General features: G+C 41.8%; 1 protein-coding gene across 1 annotated transcript in view; it reads right to left on the reverse strand.

Moving 5' to 3' along the window:
* The window catches only part of GRID1 (glutamate ionotropic receptor delta type subunit 1), a 701878-nt gene that overhangs the window by 101628 nt on the left and 575170 nt on the right, over positions 1-25080 (reverse strand). Inside the window, exons 9-12 of the mRNA XM_045878237.3 lie at positions 8793-8894; positions 7150-7347; positions 3523-3847; positions 2189-2327 (exon numbers count right to left, since the gene is read on the reverse strand). Of these exons, the coding sequence (XP_045734193.1) occupies positions 2189-2327; positions 3523-3847; positions 7150-7347; positions 8793-8894 (764 nt within the window). The remainder of the gene's footprint in view (positions 1-2188; positions 2328-3522; positions 3848-7149; positions 7348-8792; positions 8895-25080) is intronic.

Raw genomic sequence — 25080 nt, forward strand, 5'->3', positions numbered from 1 at the left:
TTTCACCAAAGAGGTTACTATATAGATAGCAATAAACACATGAGAAAGTGTTTAACACAATTACTCATTAGGGAAACACAAATTAAAACCAGAATGAGCTATCACTCCATGCCTATCAGAATGGTAAAATAAAAAAAAAAATAGTGAAAAAACTAAATGCTGGCAAAGATGCCAAGAAACTGGATCATTCCCACATCACTAGTAGTAATATAAAATGGCAGAGTCACTCTAGAATACAGTTTGATAGTTTCTTGTAAAGCATATTTTCTTATAAAACACGCAATTACCACATGACCCAGCAATTGCACTCTTGGATATGTATCATAAATAAATGAAAGCTTGTGTTCACACCAGAACCTACACACAAATATTCAATAGTGGTTTTATTCATAATTGCATAAAAGTGGAAACAACCCAGCTGTCCTTCAGTATGTGAACTGTTAAACAAGCTGTGGTACATGGGATACCATGAAGCAGCAAAAAGCAATGAATTATTGATTTACACACCAACCTGGATGAATCTCCTGAGAATTATGCTAAATGAAAAAGGCAACCAAAAAGCTATGATTTTGTTTATATAACATATTTAAAATGACAACATTTTAAAGATTTTATTTACTTACTTATTTTAGAGAGAGAGAGAGAGAGAGAGAGAATGAGTGAGCAGGGGGTTGGAGCAGAGGGAGAGGGACAAGCAGACTCAGTGCTGAGCACGAGCCCGAAGTAGGGCTCCATCCCAGGACTCTGACATCATGAACTGAGCCAAAATCAAGAGTTGGATGCTTAACTGACTGAGCCACCCAGGTGCCCTGAAATGACATTTTAGAAATGGAGAACACATTAGTGGTCACCAGGGGTTAAGAACAAGACTAGAGGGGAAGAAGCAGTGTGTGGTTATAAGAGGAAACCACACACAAGAGATGTGTGTGGTTATAAGAGGAAAACACAAGGTATCCTTGCAGGAATAAAATTCTTTAGCATCTTTACTATGGTGGTAAATACACAAACCTACACATGGGATAAGATTGCGTAGAACCAAATGCACACACACACACATGCACAGAGAAATGAGTACAAGAGGAGAAATCTGAGTAGAATCAGTCAACTGTATTAACGTCAATACCCTGGTTGTGATAAGATACTATAGTTTTGCAAAATGTTACCATTGGGGGAAACTAGTTAAAGGATATTATGAGATCTCACTGCATTATTTCTTATAACTACATGTGAATCTATAATTATCTCAATAAAAATGCCAACTAAAAATTAAACTGGATAACATCATACTAAATTTTGAATCCTGGCCAGAGTCCAGACTCTTTTAAATAGGCAGTTGGGAGCCATAGAAGCTGGTTAAGTATGGATGACCAGTTAGGGCTGTAGATCGAAAGAATCCATGTAATGATAGTGAGTATGATGAATTAAAGGAGAAATTATACAACAGTATAATCAGGGATCAAGTGAGAGGTGATATTGAAGCTGATATTGCACCCGAGAAAATGCAGACTAGCTCTGTGCCTTTGGTCACTTCAGTAACCACATTTTCTAATACCCCTTCACTTTGCCCAAGTTCACTTGCAATTTACATAGTATATGGAAATCTGCTCCTAAAACAAAGGCATTCCCAAGTTTTTTCACTATGTTGAACAAATTCTTTCATGCCATATTTTTAACACTTTGGTAAAACAAAGAAATGTTTTTATTCCCTGGCTTCAGAAATTTTATAATTTTATAAATATAAGTGAATAAGTTTTCTAATCACTGTGATAATGCCATGTTTTTAAAAATAATTTTAAGGTGTTTGAAGATTTGAAAAAATACCTGAGACTTGTGGTCTTAATTAATTTTAATTTAATGTTTAGAAAATTTTGATTAAATAAGTTTGTAATCAACGTTTAAATGCCTGAGGGAATTTAATTTGTTAATTTTTAATGTTTTGATTTCTTAGTCTTATAAACAGCATTTAAATGTTCAGAGAAGTATTATTTAATTCATTTATGCATTTATATAATTGTGTATGAAGTAAACTACAAGAGGAGTGAAGTTCTTCACGCATTAAAGAGTACGATAATCAAACTGCAGATCTGGGATCTAAGTCCATCTGCCTCCATGACACTGGGCTGCATTCTGTCTTTACAGCCTCTCAGAGCTGAATGGTCCCAGATCTGGAAGGAGGAATGGATCTTACCTTATAGGGCTGTCCATCCTGGACACTGTGAGGAATGCGGCAAGATTCGCTGTGTAGGAGGAGCATACAATGAGGGTGAAGAGCCACCAGCTGCCCATCACGATGCGCATGGCCATGGAGTTCACTGAGGATTCGCCACCTACAGGAGGCCAGCAAAATGGATTGGCCCTGGGCTTCTGCTCTCACTCGCATCCCCAAAAAATGCTCCAGCTCCACCCTGCGGCCTGGCTTAGGGAACCGCCACTGGGGTTGGGCTAGGGAGCAGGGAAGTGAGTTGCTGGCTGGTTATGCAGGGCTATGACAATCCCGGGAAAGAATCCAAAGACCACCACTCTTGGAAAGGGATGGAGGACCATCAAATATGAAAAATCCAGGATTGGCCTTTTAGTGATGTGATGTTAATCAAAACGCCAAGGGCATAGAGTTCTGAATATCAAAATCTTCCAGTTAGAAGATTCTATCTCACTTGTTGTATACTTCCAGGACTGCAACCTGATGTAAGATCCTTTTCCAATTTCAAATTCATAGAGAGTAGTCTCAGGAATTCTGTAAATACAGAATTACCTCCTACCTGGAGGGTTCCTTAGCTTTCTTTGAAACCTCAGAAATGAGATCTCGCTTTTATTAATATTCAGCCCTCACTGGATGGCTTTTTTCCTAGGATTTTCAGATATCATTGCCTGTGACTTGCAGTCAGTAGCTGCCCTGTAGAGGCCAATTATTTCTCCTTGGTCCCTTAGGTGGTAGCAGAAGAAAGCGTCTCACTGACTCTTCTTACATAACCTTGCAAACAGGCGATACATGTTTTGCCATGGTGCAAACAAGACCAACACTCACATTAGGAACTTTGCAATTTGTTGCTTGGGTCAAAACTGCAAGATCCTGTAACTTACCAAGTGCTCTCCAGACTTCACAGAGAAGGGAGACTTTGTATCTCAAGAACGGATGGAGGACTACTTAGATGATTGCAAAAACAATTGTGATTTTTTTTTTCCTATTAAGACTTCAAATTTAAGCAAGATTCAGTTTCATCTGACAACCCCATGTGCATAACAATCAACCTAATGTGGGAGGGGAGAAAAGTGCAAAGCAGAACTCCAAAGTTAATTTTATCTAAAGCGAGAATCAGGCTTTGAAGTTGAGTTCCTTGTCACTTCATTTAATTTCTATCTGATATTACTCAGAGAAATTGGGTGCAGCCTGTACTGCCCTAGAGATTAAATAAAATTGCATTTAAAATGACTTTGCCAAAACGCATCTAAGAACTCTGCCAACGGGCAAGTTATTCCAGGCCCCTGGGGCTATACCACAACATCAGGAACCCAGGAACGTACCTTGCTGTACGAAGGCTCCGTAGACTATCCAGATGGCACTGTGCAAGGTGGCTGAAGCGGATGGTCGGGGCTGGGCGGCATTCTGAGCCCTCACGGCCTGGATCCGGTTCAACACAAATATCAGCACGCCCACCACAGGGATGGCTGCTGCAATGCAGGCCCACACGGCAAAATCAAACGGGGCAAAAAGAGAGAAGATGCTGATCTTCTCCTCGGGCTTCTTGATTAGGATCCCCACCGAATAGTCCATGTACCGCTTGCTGAAGTCCACAACGCTCTCCCTCTCCGGGGTGATCGTGATGGCGGAGATAGCCAGGTCTGCCCTCTGAAAGGCAAAACCAACTCATCAGACAGCAGTCCTCAGCTTCCTGCTGGGTCCCACCCTAGGGCAAGGCCTGCCCTCTACTCTTTGGGTTATTCTGTCCAGAGGAAATGGATTCAAGAGGTGACAGCCTGTGATCTTGAATACTGTAAAAAATATTCAACATTGAGTGGTCTGTTTGAATTGTAGTTTTTCTTCACTTTCTTGTCCTCACAAACTTTCACTATCTTCTTTGTTTTGCTGGTATTTCCCTCTACCCCGTCCCTGCCCCCAACCAAGAAGTCCCTTCTATCTTCTTCTAGGCTTATCTGCACCCTTCCTATACTTCCATCAAGCCTCTCCAAACTTCCATTAGCCCACATGGATGTCTCCCTTTCCTGAGATACTTCGGAAGTTATGGTGAGTTGTACAACTACTTGAAATCTCATTAATGTCTCAGTGCCTGGTTGTTTTATATGAAGACTCTATGCCAGAGAGTAATATCCTCCAAGGAAAAAAAGGGTTATCTACTTTTCTTGATCATCCATGGCCCTTCATTCATGGCCTCTAAGATATATGGGTTGATTCTTCATATAGTAAAGCCATGTTGGGCGGGGATTCTCTGGGCATGCTGTACTTTGACCCCAAAAGTACCTTGCAAGATTTTTGCTTTCCAAAATGGGCTTCATTTTAAAAATACGCAAAGACTTTATTAAGATGGAACTAGACTGTGAAATTAAAGCTGCCAAGACTGGTGGAGGTTAGGATAATTAGGCTTAGATGGATGATGGTAGGGAATAATGGGCCTGCAGTCCTCACTTCAACCACGAGAGCACCAAAATATACAATGATCATCCAATCTTGGCTCTTGGACTTCTAAGTAGGAGGCATCATCAGAACTAAGTTTATTTTAGGGGGGCCTGGGTGGTTCAGTCAGTTAAGCGGCTAACTCTTGGTTTCGGCTCAGGTCATGATCTCGCGGTTGTGGGATCGAGCCCCAAGTCGGGCTCTGTGTTCAGCAAGGGGTCTGCTTCAGAATCTCTCTCCCTCTCCCTCCTGCTGTCTCTCTCTCTCTGTACCTCTCTCTCTTTCTCAAACAAATAAATAAAATCTTTAAAAAAATAAAGTTGGGAAAACATACATATAAAGACTTCATCAGAAAAATTTTTATCATATTTAATATGTGGGCTAGAGGGGTAGATACACTGATGTTCTAAACTATGAAATCCAATAAAATAAAATAAAATAAAATAACAAACTATGAAATCCAACAACATATCTAGAGTAAAAAGAAAAAATGTTGGAGGTTAATGATGGTGAAGCTCTCTTCTTAGACTTGTCACATTTGTATCTCTGGTTCTTGTCTCTCTTTTCAAAACCTCAAGATCCAGGGATTTCTTTTTAAGGATTTGGAGCATTCAGAGCATACATAAGGCCTAAGAAGAGTTCTAGTGGAGCAGGATAGGTTTACAACATAGGAAGAAGGGAAAGTAATTTATGAAGCCAGGTCCAGAAGAAGCACAAGGGGACTGACTTATGACACAAGTAAAGGGGTGACCTGGAACATAGGGAAAAACACTCCCACCTGTGAACCTGGAGGTTAGAGTAGGTGTCTGCAGATGTGAATTTCATAGGTAGCTGAAGTAGTATTTCAAGCCCACAAATCTCCATTTCTTTGCCTAATATAGGAGCACTTTTTTTTTTTTTAATTTAGGAGAGAAGACTTTTAGGTTGCTTGAAGAGAAAGATAAACTTTTGAAACAGTCTCTAAGGGATATAGCCAAGGGGTCCAACAAAGGACAAGTTAAGGAACTTGGGCTGTCCTGAAGGCCTAGCTGAGGTTGGAGGCCACACATTGTCCATATACCCATCTGGGCAAATTTGTGATTTTGTATGCAGCAACTTGGATGTCAGAGTCAGAGGGTAGATAATATAATCAAGTCAGGGTTTCAGTACAATAAGAGACCAAGAACAAAGAGAATCACAAAAGATGAAGGGAACGGGATTATCTGGTCAAACACCGAGGCCACACCAGGCAGGAAAGGATGCAAAAATCTTAAAGAAAGATGAACCTCAAATACATGTGCTAAGTGGAAAGGGCCAGACACAAAAGACCACGTATTGTATGACTCTATCTACATTAAATGTTCACAAAAGCAAATCTATAGAGATAGAAAATAGATCAATGGTTGCCTAGGGCTGGGGTTGGAAATGGGATTAAATGTAAGTGTGAGGGATCTCACTGGGTTGATGGAATTATTCTAAAACTAGATTATGATGATGGTTGCATAACTCAGTAGATTTCCTAAAAATCATTGAATTGTATATCCGAAATGGGTGAATTTTATATATAAATTAATACTGCAAGAAAATTGTTTTTTTTTAAAGCTTAGGAGAAATTGGAGAGATTGTGTCTGCCTTTATGGGTTGATAAAGCAAAGGACTTGTGTTTTAGGAGCAAAGGTTCAAAAGAGTCAGAAGGACAACAGGTCATAGTCTTGGAGTGGGACAGGGACGGTAACACATAAGATGTTGACAAAATGCATGGGTACAGGCACTGACGTGGAGCACAAACCAAGGTCACTGGAGGTGAGGCAGTCAAAACACTGGGAGCTCATGGTTGGCCCCAGGGATGTCTGCAATGTCAAAGTTGGTAGCAGCAGCAACACTAGAGAGGGAGGGCTTGAGCAGATGCCACCATCATAAATGACTATTAGGAAATGACCCAGAGGTCATGGGATGACAGGGGTGAGGATGGGGACACAGTGAACTGGCCTCATACCAGGAGTCTCAATGAGGACCCAGGTTCTATAGGAGAGAGGAAGAGTAACTATTTGAAATTAATCTGAGGAGCTGGGGAATGTCGTATCGCTTACACACAGCAATGCAGACACACACACACACACACACACTCATGCACACACACGTACTTGTATATACACATCCCACCTGTGGGCCACGAGGGAGAAAAGAATAAGCACTCACTCATACCTCCCGTGAGAACTAAGTTCCTATTTCAGCCCAAATGTGGGGGTGAGTTGCAGGAAGGGTGTATGACAGAGCAGGCTCAGTGGACAGGCTTGAAAGGAATGGCAGCAGTGGTCACGGAAAGAAAACAGAGTGCCAGGGAATGAGAAAAAAGAACAGAAATGGATATGGTAGGGATGGGTGGGTTGAAGAAAAGAGAGCTCTAGTGAGTGAAGAGTGGTAACCTGTGATCTGTTTAGCTAGTTCCAAGGTCCTAAATGCCTAATGGGCCAAATTTAGATATCACCCCAGAGGCAGACTAGGGTTCCCCTCCCCATGGTCCTGCTTTTGGGACCTACCTTGCTGATGAGCTCCCCGATCATCCCGTTCCAGGAGGTGTTATGGAGCTGGTGACCATACCTGCCATCGGGGGCCTGGTAAATGTCATATTTGAAGCCCAGAGCCTTGGCCAGTGCATCCAGGACATCTATGGAGAACCCTTTGTAGCGCTTGGGCTGTCCAAGGATGTTCTCAGCCACCATCACGAAAGGCTCTTCCTGAGGACAACAGAATGGATGTTCTTCAATTAAATAACAGGTTCATTAACACACATCTTTCCAGGGTAGATGGAGAGACCAATCTGATGAATCATAGCTTTAGAAAGTTTGTGAACATGGGCATGTATTTACCCAATTTAGGCCTGCAGTCTGAACATCCCTGCCCTTTTTTTAAAGCAGTTTATGGACACTCAGAGCACAGTGGATAGGAAGATCCCTCCAACCAGCATATTGATGGAGGAATGGAGATTTACTTGTCCTGTGTGATGTCATCCCAGCCTCTGCTCAGAATCCCATTGCCAGAATGACATGATTTGTTTTCACTCCTTTATTTGTGACATTCAGGACTCTGTCCTTAGGAAATGCCATAATTCTTCAGGACGCACATAAGAAATGTGGTTACTTCTCATCCAGTATAAAGAACGACAGTAAAAGCTCTATGATACCAGATTGAGAGAAGACAGCATTACATCTATCAAATTGTACTAGAAAATGGATTCTGATTCATGGAAGAAGGTCACACCATATGTCAAAAGTCAGGACAGAATTAAACCCCACAGTTTCCGAGCCCAAAGCCACATTCACACATTTTGTGTTGTATCCTATGCACTCCTGTAGGGCATGTGATCCTCTGAAAAACACCTCAGCCTTCCCCACCACAATCCTATAAAACTGAACAGGAATGGGGCTTTTGGCAAACAGCCCCAGAGAATATATCTCATTAGTTTAATTGGGGGTGTGGGGGGTTATGGTATAATGTTTTTTCTGTGATGTGCATACAGGAAATGCAGGAACACTGCTGCCAAAGGCTTCTAGAGCCAAGGAGATGTCAGTGCCTCATGTGACAGAGGGGACATTTGAACCATGTCTGAATAGTTAATAAGAGGTAAATCGAAAATGTCTCCTAGAGCCCTGAAAAAGTGAAGGAAGAAATTGACAGGAAGATGCTTCTAAGGTCTCCTAAAGATGTAAAAGTCTATGGTTCCAGGACAACCGTGCAGAAAAATTGCAACAAAGGGTCTTGGTTATGAAGTTTGTGTCACATGGGGCCATCAGTGGGATTGGGTGCTGGAAGAGTATCCTCCTTCAAGCATCTTTCTGGGGACTCTGCCTATCAGCAAAGCTCTCCTAAGGACCATCAGTAGGTCAAGACACTGTTTACATCCAGGAACAAATAGAGATATGCCTGCTTGAAAGCTTAGCAGTGGCTCTAGAGGTCCTTCTCTAGAGCAGCCCAGTCACCTCCCGTGAAAGGCCCTGGGGCAGAATCTCCAACCTTACTCTTCTTCATTATTTGTAAAATCATTTGCCAGAAAGGCCTTATGAACACTCAAGCCACTAATCAACATCCCCTTCTCTCCAAACACAGCATTAAGCTGAACAGAGAGAAGCCTCTGACTCAAAAGCCTGAATGGTGAAGCTCCCCAATATGCCCGTGATCCTACCAAGACAGTCACCACTTTGAGAGTCAGTCCTTGGAGGCGGCTGCCCATGGGTCTCTCTTGCAGGCTGCCATTCAGGCCTTTCTCTGAGTCCCACGTTGCCAGCTGTGAAGGAAAAAGGGAGTGTGAAGGACAGAACGGGCACCTGTGTGCACCTCAGGAACTCGCCTCTCCAACTGGGATCCTGAATCGGGCAGCTAGGAGGACAGCAGGCCCCTCAGCGTCGCAGAGACTCAGAGCCATCTTAAAGCCTTAGAAAGAATAAAGGTGTGACAGCCAGTTCTACTTTCTCCATCAGCTCATGTGGAACTTGAGGACTTGCCACATCTTTAAAATAAAACCAATTGGTAAGAACTTGTTTCTAGAATGAACATTTCTGTCTCATTTTATTCTGTCCACTCACCGAGGTCATGTCACCATGTCTCCCACAAAGTGTCTTCTTTCTGTAATTACTCCTTTGACTTGCCCAGGTCACAGGGCCCCTTAAGTTCACCCAGCGCTGCCCCCCGAGGCAGGATGGGGCTCAGCAGTGAAGCAGGTAACAAAGACCCGCATGTGTGGCTTGTCTTGCTCCCTGATGCCTACTGCAAATGGGGTCAAGAGCTCCCTGCCTATCTTCACTGTAGGGCAAATTTCATAATTTTCCTTGATGTACAGGTATAGGGCAAGACTACATGTGCTCTGGATCTGCCATATCCTCCTGACCCTGCACAGTCTCTCCCATAGCCTGATGCATCTCTGACAGGCCCCCTGAGGTGGTTATGGAGCCCCGCTACTGGCTCAGAAACAACAGGAGACACAGATGTTCTTTGGACTGCTTCCCCTCTCTGCATCCCTGCTGGGCCTGGGGAATCACAATGAAATCTTTATCTGACCAATGATTCTCAGTCATTAATTGGTGAAATGTAACAAACAAACAAACAAACAAACAAAAAACAGATACCAGCCCCCATCTCAACTTAATCAGGATCTCAGCACTTAGGCATGAGAAATTGTAATGCTTCCCCAGCGGTCCTCATTGAGAAACCCTGTTCTTCTAGGTCACTGCATATTAGATTCTCTTAAGAAGGCTTTTAAAGCATATTGAGGGCTGGGCCTCACCCCCAGTGATTTGAATTTAATTGGTCTATAGTGGGCTAGATATGAATATTTCAGCTCCCCAGGGGATTCTAATGCACAGCCAGGATTGTAAACCTCTGCTATAGATTAAAGCGGGGGATCCTCAAACTGTAATATGCACACAAATTATCCAGGGATTTTATATGCACTTTCTGATTCTGGAGCCTGTGATTATTCCTATCTAAGAAGCTCCCAGGTGAGGCTGCTGCGGATGATCCATGACCACCATTTAAGCAGCAAGGCGTTAAAGAAGCAGACCGCTGTGGGCAGCATCTACTCTTCATCGGAGAAAACCCACAAGTCCCCTAGTGAGGCTGAGCAGAAGAACTATCCCTCTGTGGAGAAATGTCACCAGGTGCCCTAAAGAAGCTACCAATAGTGCTACCTAAGGACACACCTGCTCTCCCAGTGTGTCCCTTAGCCTTGACATCTGCAGCAGGCTCTGCACTCCGAGCTTTGACTATGAGGCTACAGTGGCAGAATCTGTGGGACCATGCCACCTGGAAGATACTAGAACCCTGAGGCCTAAAGCAGGACTATCAGAATGAGATACATGGTTGTAAAAGCAGTTTAAAAGGAACCTAGAAACTCTGGCTGTCACTTTGGACACAATACCAAGTAAGACCCACTCCATCCTAAGTAATAGGATGCCTGGCAGTGATGAATGAATCATTTAGTTAAGAGCATGGCCATGTGCTCTGAGAAGCTCCTCACAGCCACCACCAGTTAATTTGAGGGGCACTGCAGTAAAGGGCAAAGTTAAAATCTACCCAAAGTCCTCTTCAAGGACATCAAAGATGCCACACTCTGGGAACTGGCATAGTGAGAAGGAAAGCTCATGGCTCTGTCCCCTTGGGTCCTGGAAATAGCACTGGGACCCAGGATCAAGTCCTGCATCTGGATTAGAATGCTGGTCAAAGGGAAGAGACAAACCCAGACAAAAAGAGTCAAGGTGTCGATTCCCTACATTCTTTGGACCCTCTGACATGGACTAGGGGACTCATGATGTGTATTTGGGCTGCCTGCATCTGATCTCCATAACTGGTTAGCCCAGGCATTGGAGCTGCTTAACCCTAATGGGTAATCTGTTGTATCTCCTGGGTGGGGTGGTGTTAAGAAGGTCCCCGGACCACCTCAATGACTGACAAAGTCATAATGAAGGCGATCTTGTCCTCGTGATGACATGTCAGTTCCAGGTACCAGATACTCTGCCTTACAGCAGGACTTGAATTCCTAACATGTGCTGCCAAACCTCCGTGGCACAGGTGAAGGGCCATCTCCACTCTGTGCTAGCACCTTCATGAGCAAGCACCTGGGATGGGATTCTGTTTGGCCTTGATCAAACAAGCTTTACCCATCTGTCTACTGGGACAGTAATCAGTCTTGAGAATGGAGAATGGAGGCAGGAAAAAGCAGTTGGAATAACACCCTGTCCTTCTAGAGTTTTAAGCTCAGCTGCGAGAAGGGCTCTGCCTCCCAATGCCTTGCCACACAACCCTCTTCTTCTAGCTCATTGCCTGGCTCAAAGCAGCAGCACCCCTGCCCCAGAGTATTGCAGCAGCCTCCCCATTGAGCTCATTACCCCCAACCTCTCTCTTACAGCCTCCTCCCTTTTGCTGATTTGTACCTTTGTAATAAATGAACTCAAACATGAATGTGTTAGTGAAAATTTTCAAATGACTTCTCATTTCCTACAGAATAAATCCTAACACTCTGAAGCTTGGCCTAAAAGAAAGGCCTTCCTTATGGAGATCCAAGCCTGGCAATCAGGCTCACTTAAGTGTATGTAGGCCCAGTCCACTCCAACCCCACCAAATCCCTCACCTTCACATGGCATGCTTCCTCCAAGTCCTTCTGCCTTTAATACCATCCCTCTTTGGTTGGGTCTGATACACACTCATATTTTTTTAAAAATAAGCTTTCACTTTAGAATAGTTTTAGATTTACAGAAAAGTTGTAGAGGTTGTGCAGAGTCTGTCCATATAGCCTACACCCAGTTTTCCCCACTTAAGATGTTACATTAGTATAACACACTCCTCATAGCTAATGCAATGTTTATTAGCCCAATCTCCACCATTTATACAGAGCTGCAGTAGAAATACTCTCCACTGTCTTCCATGCTGGATCTAAGTCTGTGACCCTGCTGGGTGTGCTACTTGGGTTTGTCACCCTGTGCCCTGAGATCAAAACCCTATCTTCATAAACTGTCTAGAATTTCAGGCTCTTGGACTAGACCTTGCCTTGTTTATTCCCATCTCAGGGTTTCCAACCTTGCTTCGAATGCCATGTTCTCCTCTTGAAGGTCAACTTACTATACCTGGTAAAGATTTGGGGAAGAAGAGAGGAACTCAGAGGTGTGAAAATAGCATAAGTTTGGTAGTTGACTGACCTGTAGTCTAGTTGTGTTCCCACCACTTACCTGGGTGACCTCAGGCAGCATGTTTGACTGCAGTGCTTAAAATTTTGAATAAATTTGACTCCATTGACATTCCATTTTCTCATCTAAAAAGTATAATAAGAATATTTTCCCTGCCTACCAAACATTTAGGGGCTATTCAAAAGAAAAAATCACTTTGAAATAATCTGCTATAAAGTAATAATCACAAAGTAAAGAAGCAGGATATAAACCTATGTGTGCAATAAAAGCTTAATTATGGTTTTTTAAAAGGGTGGTGGTAAACATGGGAGGAGCTGTATTAAAATGTAATATGTGAATATATCCAGGCGGTGGAATTATGAAAAATCATTGCAACTTCTTGACACTGTTCTGTGTTTTCAACAGGTTTTTCACTACTTTCACAGGAAGGAAAATAAGCTTTTGATCAAAATAACTAGCATAATGACAAAATCCTGTCACATGCATTTGTACAACTAAGGACTGAATGGAGGGGAGCAATCTGAGTTAAATTATCTGTTGGTGTGTCAAGACCAGTCGGAGAGTGAGAACCCAATAAATCAGTCCTCTGGCTGCCAGGAGCTCTGGCCATGGCATCCCCATCTCCTAGAAGAGGCAATTGCAGGTTCATCCAACATGGCGTCTCCCATTCTATGACCTCTCTAAGACGGTGTGGGGCCCAGTGAACCTGTTGGGTTTGGAGACAAGGAAGTAGCCACTGCTGCGGCCCAGCTCCATGAAGACAGACAATATTTCTCCACTAAGAAAAAAGGACAGCAATCCTAAAGCAAAGCCATTTAAATCTAAGTGCAAGTATATGAGAGGGGGAAAAAAAAATTACTGCCCGCCTATAATTACCCCTATTTTTTTGTGTCCGGAAGTATTGAGGACTTAAAGTTTTTTTATTTTTGTGTGTTTTTGTTTTTTAATACAGACCTCTCTCTCCCTGTCCTTCAGGGCATCCTGTACTCTGACAGAGAAAGGAAAAATACTTCAAAGTGAAACCAAAATTCTGCCTTCAAACACATCAAAGTGCAACCATGTTCCAGGGACCAGGGTCCTTGAGTTGGGCAGGGAAGTTTATTATTCCCTCACATCAGCCTCAAGCTGAGCGCCCCAGGCTGAGTGAATCCCCCCATTTCTACAAAGCCTTGTGTTCTTGCCCAAATCTTAAGACCAGAGCAGTAACTCTTCATTCTGAGTGAGGCCATCCCTCTGAACACCTGGAATATAAGACCAGACCACAGAAAAAGCACTGTATAAACAGACTCCAGTGGACTTTTCTTTCTTTCTTTCTTTTCTTTCTTTCTTTCTTTCTTTCTTTCTTTCTTTCTTTCTTTCTTTCTTTCTTTCTTTCTTTCTTTCTTTCTTTCTTTCTTTCTTTCTCTCTCTCTCTCTCTCTCTCTTTCTCTCTTTCTTTCTTTCTTTCTTTTAATAAAATAAAGCCTTTAAATGGATTCCCAAACTTGCAGCTGACCCAGGTTAGGAGAGACTGTATTCAGCTTCCCTCCTGAGGTGCCTGGTTCTCCTGGTTCAAAACACCGAGGAAAAAGTTTCAGTCAATGAAAGCCAAATGAGGCTGATAGGCTTGATAAATGGGAAGCCAGAAAAACCTTACCCCCATACAAGGCCTGACACTTAGTCATACAGCTGCAGACCATTTCATTTGTGCATAAGGGCGTCTATTCTGGCTTCCCCTTGTATTTTGTAGACAGAATTTTGTTTATGGGATCGATGAGTTTTATGGCCACAGACACCCACCTTTGACAGCTGACCTGTCAAGATCAGTGCCTGAAAAACTAATTTCCAGCACTGTTAAACAAACGAGAACTGCCGCGATTTGATAAGACAGCTGTGGTTCTCATTCATCCAGGAGATCTGCTCTACCCAGACCAGAAGCATGCATGGAGCCAGAGGTTACAGCACAATCATCCCTTGAAAGGAGATATATGGTTTCAAAATCTGATTATGACAAACAACTGTTCAAGAGATCAGCCAATTGGAGAATAAATTTCATAAACCAGTGGTCTTAGGAAAATATATTTCCTGAGTCAATTGGAGTGTTCTTCATGTTAGCATTTGAGTTGTGAGATGTGGGGATTTAGGACTTTGTGGCCCTGTCTTTAATAAATGCAGGGCTATTAACCATAAATGGGACAGGCCTCCTCTGGAAGAATGCACTTTTTGGTCTATAATCTAGTTACAGAGGTCTCTTAAAGTGTCATCTCTTTTCATGGGCAGGGGGGAAGGAGAGTAGAGGCAATCCAACTGCCTTACAGCCCAGAGACAGAATATGACCAGTTTCACATATAGAGCCTCGCCAATTCCTAGGGAGGGAGTAAGAGAAGGAAAGAAGGTAGGTTTGCTTAACCCCCAATCTCATATTTACCTATATCCAGCAAGATAATAGATCAATAATCTATAGTCACATTTCACAACTAAGTGACCAACCACTTCAGTGATAAGCTTATCTCAAGAGAGCACTGAAGGCAGGAAGTGAAATTTTTATGACCATGTCTGTCATACTTCACAGCCATTGCTGGAGTCCAGTTTAAGCCATACCCTCATTGACCAGTGACTGCATTCAGCTGAGCTCACAAGCCTTGGCTGGAATATGGACTTCAGTAGTGAAAGCCACAGTGGGTTTATCTTCATGGCAGTGCATGGACTTTTCTAAAACATTTTAGAACACTTTTATTAGAGAATAGATGGGTTCAGTGTCTGTTCCAAAGGATCAGTCCTGGGTGGGTTTGGAGTCAAGGGGGCACCCACATCTTGAATGAGCTTGAGTTGGGGCATTCAGCCAGCACTGGTTCCAGATAATCAGTTGCATATTTTAAGCTCTGGCTAAATGCAGGGACAACATGTTTAGACACAAAAGAGCATCCTGGAAACAGAATGTAAGAATCTGAACACAGAATATTATTTGTAGCCAGGAATTCTAAAGTAAGGTCTAATTTAAAAGTTCATTTTGGGGAGGAGGAGCAAGATGGCAGAGGAGTAGGAGACCTAAATTCCATCTAGTCCCAGGAATTCAGCTACATAGGTATCAAACCATTCTGAACAGAACTCAACACGAGATCCATTAAAGAAAAGAATAGCAGCAACTCTCTGAACAGAAAAGCGACCACTTTCTGGAAGGTAGGATGTGTGGAGAAGTGAATCCGAGGCGATATTTGGGAAGATAGACGGCGGAGGGGAGGGAGTCAGCTACTGGCAAGTGATAGAGCCGCAGAGCACAAAATCAGAACTTGTAAGAAGTCGGCTCCGCTGAGGGACATCGCTCCAGTGGCTAAGTGGAGGGCGGAACCCTCACTGGACAGTGTGGTCTCAGGACCCTCAGGGTCACAGAAAGACGGGGATGCCTGAGTGTGGCAGAGCTCCCAGGGATTGGAGTGGGGAAGCTGGCTGCAGAGACGGAGCCAAGGAGTGGGCTCTCAGCTTGGTGGGGTTGCCATAAATCATGATCTGCGGCACAGTCGGTCCACTGCTCCCCCAGCAGGGACCCAAAAAGCGGCAGATCCAGGGAGACTCCCCTTCCTCCCCCAGGAGGAGTGGCGCAGGACCGCACTGCAGGGATCTGCTGGGTTTGGAGACTCCACACGGAGTTGTGTGCCAGAGATAGAAACGCTCGGTTATAGGCCGGGTGAGCACGGAGTGTGGCTGGAGACTGGGGAGACGGGAGTGATTGACTGCTTTTCTCTGGGGGCACATTGAGGAGCGGGCTCCAAGTTCTCGGCTCCTCCAGGGTGGAGATTGGGAGGCCGCCATTTTCACTCTCATCCTCCAAAGCTGTATGGAAAGCTTGCAGGGAACAAAAGCTCCTGAGAGCAAACCCGAGCAGATTATTTAGCCAGGCCACCAGCAAGGGTGGGACAATCCTGGTTACAACAAAGACATTTGAGAACCCCAGCAACAGGCCCCTCCCCCAGAAGATGAGCAAGAACAGCCAGCCAAGACCAAGTTTACCAATCAATGAGAACTGCAGAACTCCAGAGCTAGGGGAATACTGCACATAGAATTCATGGCTTTTTTCCCCATGATTATTCAGTCTTCAAAGTTAATTTTTTTAATTTTCTTTTTTTCTTTTCCTATTTTTTTTTTTGGAATTCTTCCTTTTCCCTTTTTCAACCAACATCAATCCCTTTTTTAAAAATCTTTCTTATTTTTCATTTTTAGAGTCATATTGTATCCCTTCACTGTAGTCAACCTTATTTTTTGTATATATATATGTAAGTTTTTCTCTCTTTAAAATTTTGGGATACAGTTTCTTCTAACAGACCAAAATATACCCTAAATCTCTAGTGTATGGCTTTGTTCTAGTCTCCTGCCTGATCATATTCTCTCCCTTTTTTTTTTGTTTTGTTTTTTGTTTTTTAATTTTTCTTCTTACTTTTTTCAACCAACTTCTTATCAATTCCTTTTATAAAATCTTTTATAATTTTCATCTTTACAATCATATCCCATCCCTTCATCATATTTACACTTATTTGTGTGTGTATATATATATATATATATATATATATATATATATATATATAGGTTTTTCTTTCTTTAAAATTTTGGGAGGCAGTTTCTTCTAACAGACCAAAATACACCCAAAATCTAGTGCGTGGCTCTGATCTATTCAGCAGACTGATCATATTCTTTTTTTTCTTTCTTTCCCTCTCTTTTCCCCCTGGTTTCAGGTCTCTTCTGAGACACTTTTGTTTAGTGTATATTTTGGAGGGGTCATTGTCACCCTTTTGGCATTTTGTTCTCTCATTCATCTATTCTCCCCTGGACAAAATGACAAGATGGAAAAACTCACCTCAAAAAAAAGAACAGGAGGCAGTACTGACTGCCAGGGACCTAATCAATACAGATATTAGTAAGATGTGAGAACTAGAATTCAGAATGACGATTACAAAGATACTAGCTGGGCTAGAAAAAAGCATAGAAGATACAAGAGAATACCTTTCTGGAGAAATGAAAGAACTAAAATCTAACCAAGTCAAAATCAAAAAGGCTCTTAATGAGGTGCAATCAAAAATGGAGGCTCTAACTACTAGGATAAATGAGGCAGAAGAGAGAATCAGTAATATAGAAGACCAAATGATGGAGAATAAAGAAGCTGAGAAAAAGAGAGATAAACAACTACTGGATCACGAGGGCAGAATTTGAGAGATAAGTGATACCATAAGACGAAATAATATTAGAATAATTGGGATCCCAGAAGAAGAAGAAAGAGAGAGGGAGGCAGAAGGTACACTGGAGCAAATTATAGCAGAGAACTTCCCTAATTTGGGGAAGGAAACAGGCATCAAGATCCAGGAGGCACAGAGAACACCTCTCAAAATCAATAAAAATACGTCAACACCCCGACATCTAATAGTAAAACTTACAAGTCTCAGAGACAAAGAGAAAACCCTGAAAAAAGCTCGGGACAAGAGGTCTGTAACCTACAACAGTCGAAACATTAGATTGGCAGCAGACCTATCCACAGAGCCTGGAAGGCCAGAAAGGACTGGCATGATATATTCAGAGCACTAAACGAGAAAAATATGCAGCCAAGAATACTATACCCAGCAAGGCTGTCATTGAAAATAGAAGGAGAGATAAAAAGCTTCCAGGACAAACAAAAACTAAAAGACTTTGCAAACACAAAACCAGCCCTACAAGAAATCTTGAAAGGGGTCCTCTAAGCAAAGAGAGAGCCAAAAAGTAACATAGACCAGAAAGGAACACAGACAATATACAGTAACAGTCACCTTACAGGCAATACAATGGCACTAAATTCCTATCTTTCAATAGTTACCCTGAATGTAAATGGGCTAAATGCCCCAATCAAAAGACACAGGGTAACAAATTGGATAAAAAAAACAAGACCCATCGATATGCTGCCTGCAAGAGACTCATTTTAGACCCAAAGACACCCCCAGATTGAAAATGAGGGGGTGGAAAACCATTTACCATGCTAATGGACACCAAAAGAAAGCTGGGGTGGCAATCCTTATATCAGACAAATTAGATCTTAAACCAAAGACTATAATAAGAGATGAGGAATGACACTATGTCCTACTTACAGGGTCTATCCAACAAGAAGATCTAACAATTGTAAATATCTATGCCCCTAACATGGGAGCAGCCAATTATATAAGGCAATTAATAACAAAAGCAAAGAAACACATTGACAACAATCCAATAATAGTGGGGGACTTTAACACCCGCCTCACTGAAATGGACAGATCATCTAAGCAAAATGGACAGATCATCTAAGGAAATAAAGGCTTTAAATGACACGTTAGACCAAATGGACTTCACAGATCTATTCAGAACATTGCATCCCAAAGCAACAGCATACACATTCTTCTCTAGTGCCCATGGAACAGTCTCCAGAATAGATCACATCCTAGGTCACAAATTAGGTCTCAACTGGTACCAAAAGATTGGGATCATTCCCTCCATATTTTCAGACCACAATGCTTTGAAACTAGAACTTAATCACAAGAGGAAAGTTGGAAAGAACTCAAATACATGGAGGCTAAAGAGCATCCTACTAAAGAATGAATGGACATCAGGAAATAAAAGAAGAATTAAAAAATTCATGGAAACAAATGAAAATGAAAACACAACTGTTCAAAATCTTTGGGATGCAGCAAAGGTGGTCCTAAGAGGAAAGCATATAGTAATACAGGCCTTTCTCAAGAAACAAGAAAGGTCTCAAATACACAACCTAACCCTACACCTAAAAGAGCTGGAGAAAGAAGAGCAAATAAAGCCTAAACCCAGCAGGAGAAGAGAAATAATAAAGATCAGAGCAAAATCAATGAAATAGAAACTAAAAGAACTGTAGAACAGATCAACGAAACTAGGAGCTGGTTCTTTGAAAGAATTAACAAGATTGATAAACCCCTGGCCAGACTTATCAAAAAGAAAAATGACCCAAATAAATATAATCATGAATGAAAGAGGAGAGATCACAACCAATACCAAAGAAATACAAACAATTATAAGAACATATTATGAGCAACTCTATGCCAGCAAATTAGACAATCTGGAAGAAAAGGATGCATTCCTAGAGATGTATCAACTACCAAAACTGAACCAGGAAGAAACAGAAAACCTGAAAGACCCATAACCAGTAAGGAAATTGAAGCAGTAATCAAAAATCTCCCAACAAACAAGAGCCCAGGGCCAGATGGCTTCCCAGGGGAATTCTACCAAACATTTCAAGAAGAATTAATACCTATTCTTCTGAAACTGTTCCAAAAAATAGAAATGGAAGGAAAACTTCCAAATTGGTTTTACAAGGCCACCATTACCTTGATCCCCAAATCAGACAAAGACCCCATCAAAAAGGAGAATCACAGACCAATATCCTTGATGAACATGGATGCAAAATTTCTCACCAAAATACTAGCCAGTAGGATCCAACAGTACATTAAAATGATTATTCACCACGACCAAGTGGGATTTATTCCTGGGCTGCAAGGTTGGCTCAACATCCACAAATCAATCAATGTGATACAATACATTAATAAAAGAAAGAACAAGAATCATATGATCCTTTCAAAAGATGCAGAAAAAACATTTGACAAAGTACAGCATCCTTTCTTGATTAAAACTCTTCACAGGGTAGGGATAGAGGGTACATACCTCAATATCATAAAAGCCATCTATGAAAAACCTACAGCGAATATCATTCTCAATGGGGAAAAACTGAGAGCTTTTCCCCTAAGGTCAGGAATATGGCAGGGATGTCCACTATCACCACTGCTATTCAACATAGTACTAGAAGTCCTAGCCACAGCAACCAGACAACAGAAAGAAATAAAAGGCATCTGAATTGGCAAAGAAGTCAAACTCTCACTCTTTGCAGATGATATGATACTTTATGTGGAAAACCCAAAAGACTCCACCCCAAAACTGCTAGAACTCATACAGGAATTTAGTCAAGTCACAGGATATAAAATCAATCCACAGAAATCAGTGGCATCTCTACACACCAACAACAAGACAGAAGAAAGAGAAATTAAGGAGTTGATCCCATTTACAATTGCACCCAAAACCATAAGATACCCAGGAATAAATCTAACCAAAGAGGCAAAGAATCTGTACTCAGAAAACTATAGAATACTCGTGAAAGAAATTGAAGACACAAAGAAATGGAAAAACGTTCCATGCTCATGGATTGGAAGAACAAATATGGTGAAAATGTCTATGCTACCTAGAGCAATCTACACATTTAATAATCCCTATCAAAATACCATCAACTTTTTTCAAAGAAATGGAACAAATAATCCTAAAATTTGTATGGAAACAGAAAAGACCCCGAATAGCTAGAGGAATGTTGAAAAAGAAAAGCAAAGCTGGCAGCATCACAATTCCGGACTTCAAGCTCTATTACAAAGCTGTCATCATCAAGACAATATGGTACTGGCACAAAAACAGACACATAGATCAATGGAACAGAATAGAGAGCCCAGAAATGGACCCTCAACTCTATGGTCAACTCATCTTTGACAAAGCAGGAAAGAATGTCCAATGGAACAAAAACAGTCTTTTCAACAAATGGTGTTGGGAAAATTGGATAGCCACATGCAGAAGAATGAAACTGGACCATTTCCTTACACCACACACAAAAATAGACTCCAAATGGTTGAAAGACCTCAATGTGAGACAGGAGTCCATCAAAATCCTAAAGGAGAACACAGGCAGCAACCTCTTCGACCTCAGCCGCAGCAACTTCTTCCTAGAAACATCACCAAAGGCAAAGGAAGCAATGGCAAAAATGAACTCTCGGGACTTCATCAAGACAAAAAGCTTTTGAACAGCAAAAGAAACAGTCAACAAAACCAGACAACCGACAAAATGGGAGAAGATATTTGCAAATGACAAATCAGATAAAGGGCTAGTATCCAAAATCTATAAAAAACTTATCCAACTCAACACCCAAAGAACAAAGAATCCAATCAAGAAATGGGCAGAAGACATGAACAGACACTTCTCCAAAGAAGACATACAAATGGCCAACAGACACATGAACAAATGTTCAACATCCTTGGCATCAGGAAAATACAAATCAAAACCTCAATGAGATACCACCTCACACCAGTCAGAATGGCTAAAATTAACAAGTCAGGAAATGACAGATGTTGGCAAAGATGCAGAGAAAGGGGAACCCTCCTACACTGTTGGTGGGAATGCAAGCTGGTGCAGCCACTCTGGAAAACAGTATGGAGGTTCCTCAAAGAGTTGAAAATAGAGCTACCCTATGACCCAGCAATTGCACTACTGGGTATTTACCCCAAAGATACAAATTTAGTGATCTGAAGGGGTATGTGCACCACAATGTTTATAGTAGCAATGTCCACAATAGCCAAACTATGGAAAGAGCCAAGATGTCCATCAAACGAAGAATGGATAAAGAAGATGTGGTATATATACACAATGGAATATTATGCAGCCATTAAAAAAAAAAAATCCTGCCATTTGCAACAACGTGAATGGAATTAGAGGGTATTATGCTAAGTGAAGTAAGTCAATCAGAGAAAGACAAGTATCATATATCTCACTGAAATGAGGAATTTGAGAAACAAGACAGAGGATCATAGGGGGAAGGGAGGAAAAAATGAAACAAGATGAAACCAGAGAGGGAGACAAACTGTAAGAGACTCTTAATCTCAAGAAACAAACTGAGGGTTGCTGGAGTGGTGGAGGTGGGAGGGATGGGGTGGCTGGGTGATGGACATTGGGGAGGGTATGTGCTATGGTAAGCGCTGTGAATTGTGTAAGACTGATGAATCACAGACCCGTACCTCTGAAACAAATAATATATTATATTAAAAAAAAAAAAAAAGAAGATAATAGGAAGGGAAAAATGAATGGGGGGAAATTGGAGGGGGAGACGACCCATGAGAGACTATGGACTCTGAGAAACAAACTGAGGGTTTTAGAGGGGAGAGGGTGGGGAGATGGGTTAGCCCAGTAATGGTTATTAAGGAGGGCACATATTGCATGGAACACTGGGTGTTATACGCAAACAATGAATCATGGAACACTACATCAAAAACTAATGATATATGGTTACTAACATAACATAATGAAATAAAATAATAAAAAAATAAAAGTTCATTTTGGGAATTCCAGTATATCAGGGCCACTAAGGTATGGGCATTGTAGAGTATGAACCACAGAAGATGACCATCAGGTCAGATGTGCCCACTGGACCACTCTTGAAGCTCCAGATGTGCTATAACAAGAGAAGAGGAGACTCACATGGGAATGAGGGACTCAGAGGGGAGAACTGAAAGTCTCATCCCAGGACTATGTGTGCAGGGAATTGTGCATTTGGTGAAAGCTGTACTCCCTTAAAAATAAGCCCCAGCAGAACTTGTGTTAAATGTTCAGAGGGCAGAGCCATGAGAAATTAGAAGAGTGAAATAGGCCAGAGTTATCACAGATGGGGGCTTCATGAAAAACCTTTAGCAAAGATAGGAGAAAGATTCTCCCCCAATGGTGCTGGCAAGGAGGACCAGAAAAAACAGCAGAGTGCCACTGACATTGGCAACCAGGTCATTCATGATGGAGACCATGAACATGCCCCAGTGCTAGCCTCCGCTATTTGAAATTACAGGCACGTAGGACTCATTGGGCCCACAAAAAGATAGAAGGACTGACCAACTCCAACGGTGCCAGTGATGGGAATCTTTCTGTCACATTAACAGTAAGGATAGTAAGTCTTTTTGTCATTCTGCCTAAGATGTAGAAAGTAGCAAGATAATATTTCTTTCATTGTAACAAACAAAAAGTCAGATAATTAATAAAACTATATTTTAAAAAATTTAGCCTCTAAGAGAGTTGTGGTCACACAACCATCTGGTAAACTTACGTATTTCAAAAGATGAGAAGCTCCTCCAAGGACAGACAGGACACAAGAAATGTTTCATCTTTGATAGAGTATGGAAGAAAAGAAGTCAATTATAACAGCAGATAAGAGGAAAAAAAAGACTGAAATTTTATCAGATTTTTAAAGGCCAAGTGATAGTGAGTTTCCCTGGGAGCCCAACACAAGGGAGGCCATACCTACTCATCAGTTCTTTCCTCCGAGACTCCAGGAGGTGGAGTGGGAGAAAGAAAAACAGAATAGAGGAACAGAGCAAAAGTTATATGACAATATCAGAAATAGGTGTATCTATTATAGGACTTGTATGTGCTATACCTGAATAAATCTTATAACTCAATTATAAGAAGAAATTGCAATTTTTAAAAATAGAAAAAGGACTTACTTTTCCAAGAAATATGTGAAAGGATAATATAAACATGAAACTATATGTGCTCAACATCGTAAGTCATCTGAAAAGTACAAAATAAGACCACAAGAACATACCACTACGCCTCCGTAGAGTGGCTAAAATCAAAGACTGACATTACCAAGGGCTGGTAAGGATCTGGAAAGCCAAAGGTGCAGCCGCACTGGAAGACAGTTTGGCAATTTCCTCTCAAGTTAAACACACACTGACTCTACCACCCAGCAATTCCACTCCTAGTCACTTCCCTAAGGGAAATATAAAGTATGTCCATACATAGGTCAGTATGTGGGTGTTCCTAGAGGCTTTATTCATTATACCCCACAAATAGAAGCACTCCAAATGTTGATCATGGTGATCAGTGACTGGAGAGACAAAATGTGGTATACTTATATACATGGAATACTACTATATATACTAATATACACATGGAATACATGTATATATTACTACATATATACATGGAATACTACTCAGCAATAAAAAGCAACAAGCTACTGACCCATGCAACAGCGTGGATGAAGCTTCCACACATCACACCAAGTGAATGAAGCCAGCCACCAGACACTTCATGATCCCATTTCCATGACTTTCTTGAAAAGGCAGCATTATTGGTCCTGAAAATAGATCAGTCATTACCTGGGGCCAGGAAGGGGAGGAAGGTGTTGAATGCAAAGAGGAAGAAGGGCTATGTAGGGGGTAATGGAAGCAGTCTATATTTTGAGTGCTGTGGTGATTATACTACAGTATGCATTTGTCAGAGCTGATCACACAGTGAACACCTCAAGTGAGCAAGTTTACTGCACATAATTGCATCCAAATAGACCTGACTTGTTTTATACAAACACATGCACACACACAGGCACAAACACATTGCTAGTGATTTGGAAAGGGATGAAGCCATGTGCTGGAGAGGTGAAGTCGTGGCATGATGGTGCTAATCTCTCAAGTGAACCACCTATGACCTGCCAGCAAGGATGATGACTTCTAAAAAAAAATTTTTTTTAAGATTTTATTTATTTGCGAGAGAGAGAGAATGAGAGACAGAAAGCATGAGAGGGGGGAGGGTCAGAGGGATAAGCAGACTCCCTGCTGAGCAGGGAACCCGATGTGGGACTCGATCCTGGGACTCCACGATCACGACCTGAGCCGAAGGCAGTCACTTAAACAACTGAGCCACCCAGGCGCCCGGATGATGACTTTTAAAGCAAGGATGGAGACAGGATACTATGACTGATGTTAGTACACTTGTGTCATCGTTCTTGAACTAGCTGAAGCTAAATAGGTATCAAGCAGCCAAGAAACTACCTATCAATCTAGAAGAACTGAATGTATCTTTATAAGGGTTTAGGAAGAACAGAAGTGCAGTTTTACCTTCAAAGAGTTTCTTAGCACGTGGGGAAAAATAGATTTCCTAACATTATACGTAGTATGATCCACCTTTTTAATGCTTATTTCTTTTTGTGAGATGGCACGCATGCACACC

This window comes from Mirounga angustirostris, unplaced genomic scaffold (assembly GCF_029215605.1).
Source record: "Mirounga angustirostris isolate CCGP_5_RB_7025 unplaced genomic scaffold, mMirAng1.0.hap1 SCAF_6, whole genome shotgun sequence".
NCBI classification, from domain to species: domain Eukaryota; kingdom Metazoa; phylum Chordata; class Mammalia; order Carnivora; family Phocidae; genus Mirounga; species Mirounga angustirostris.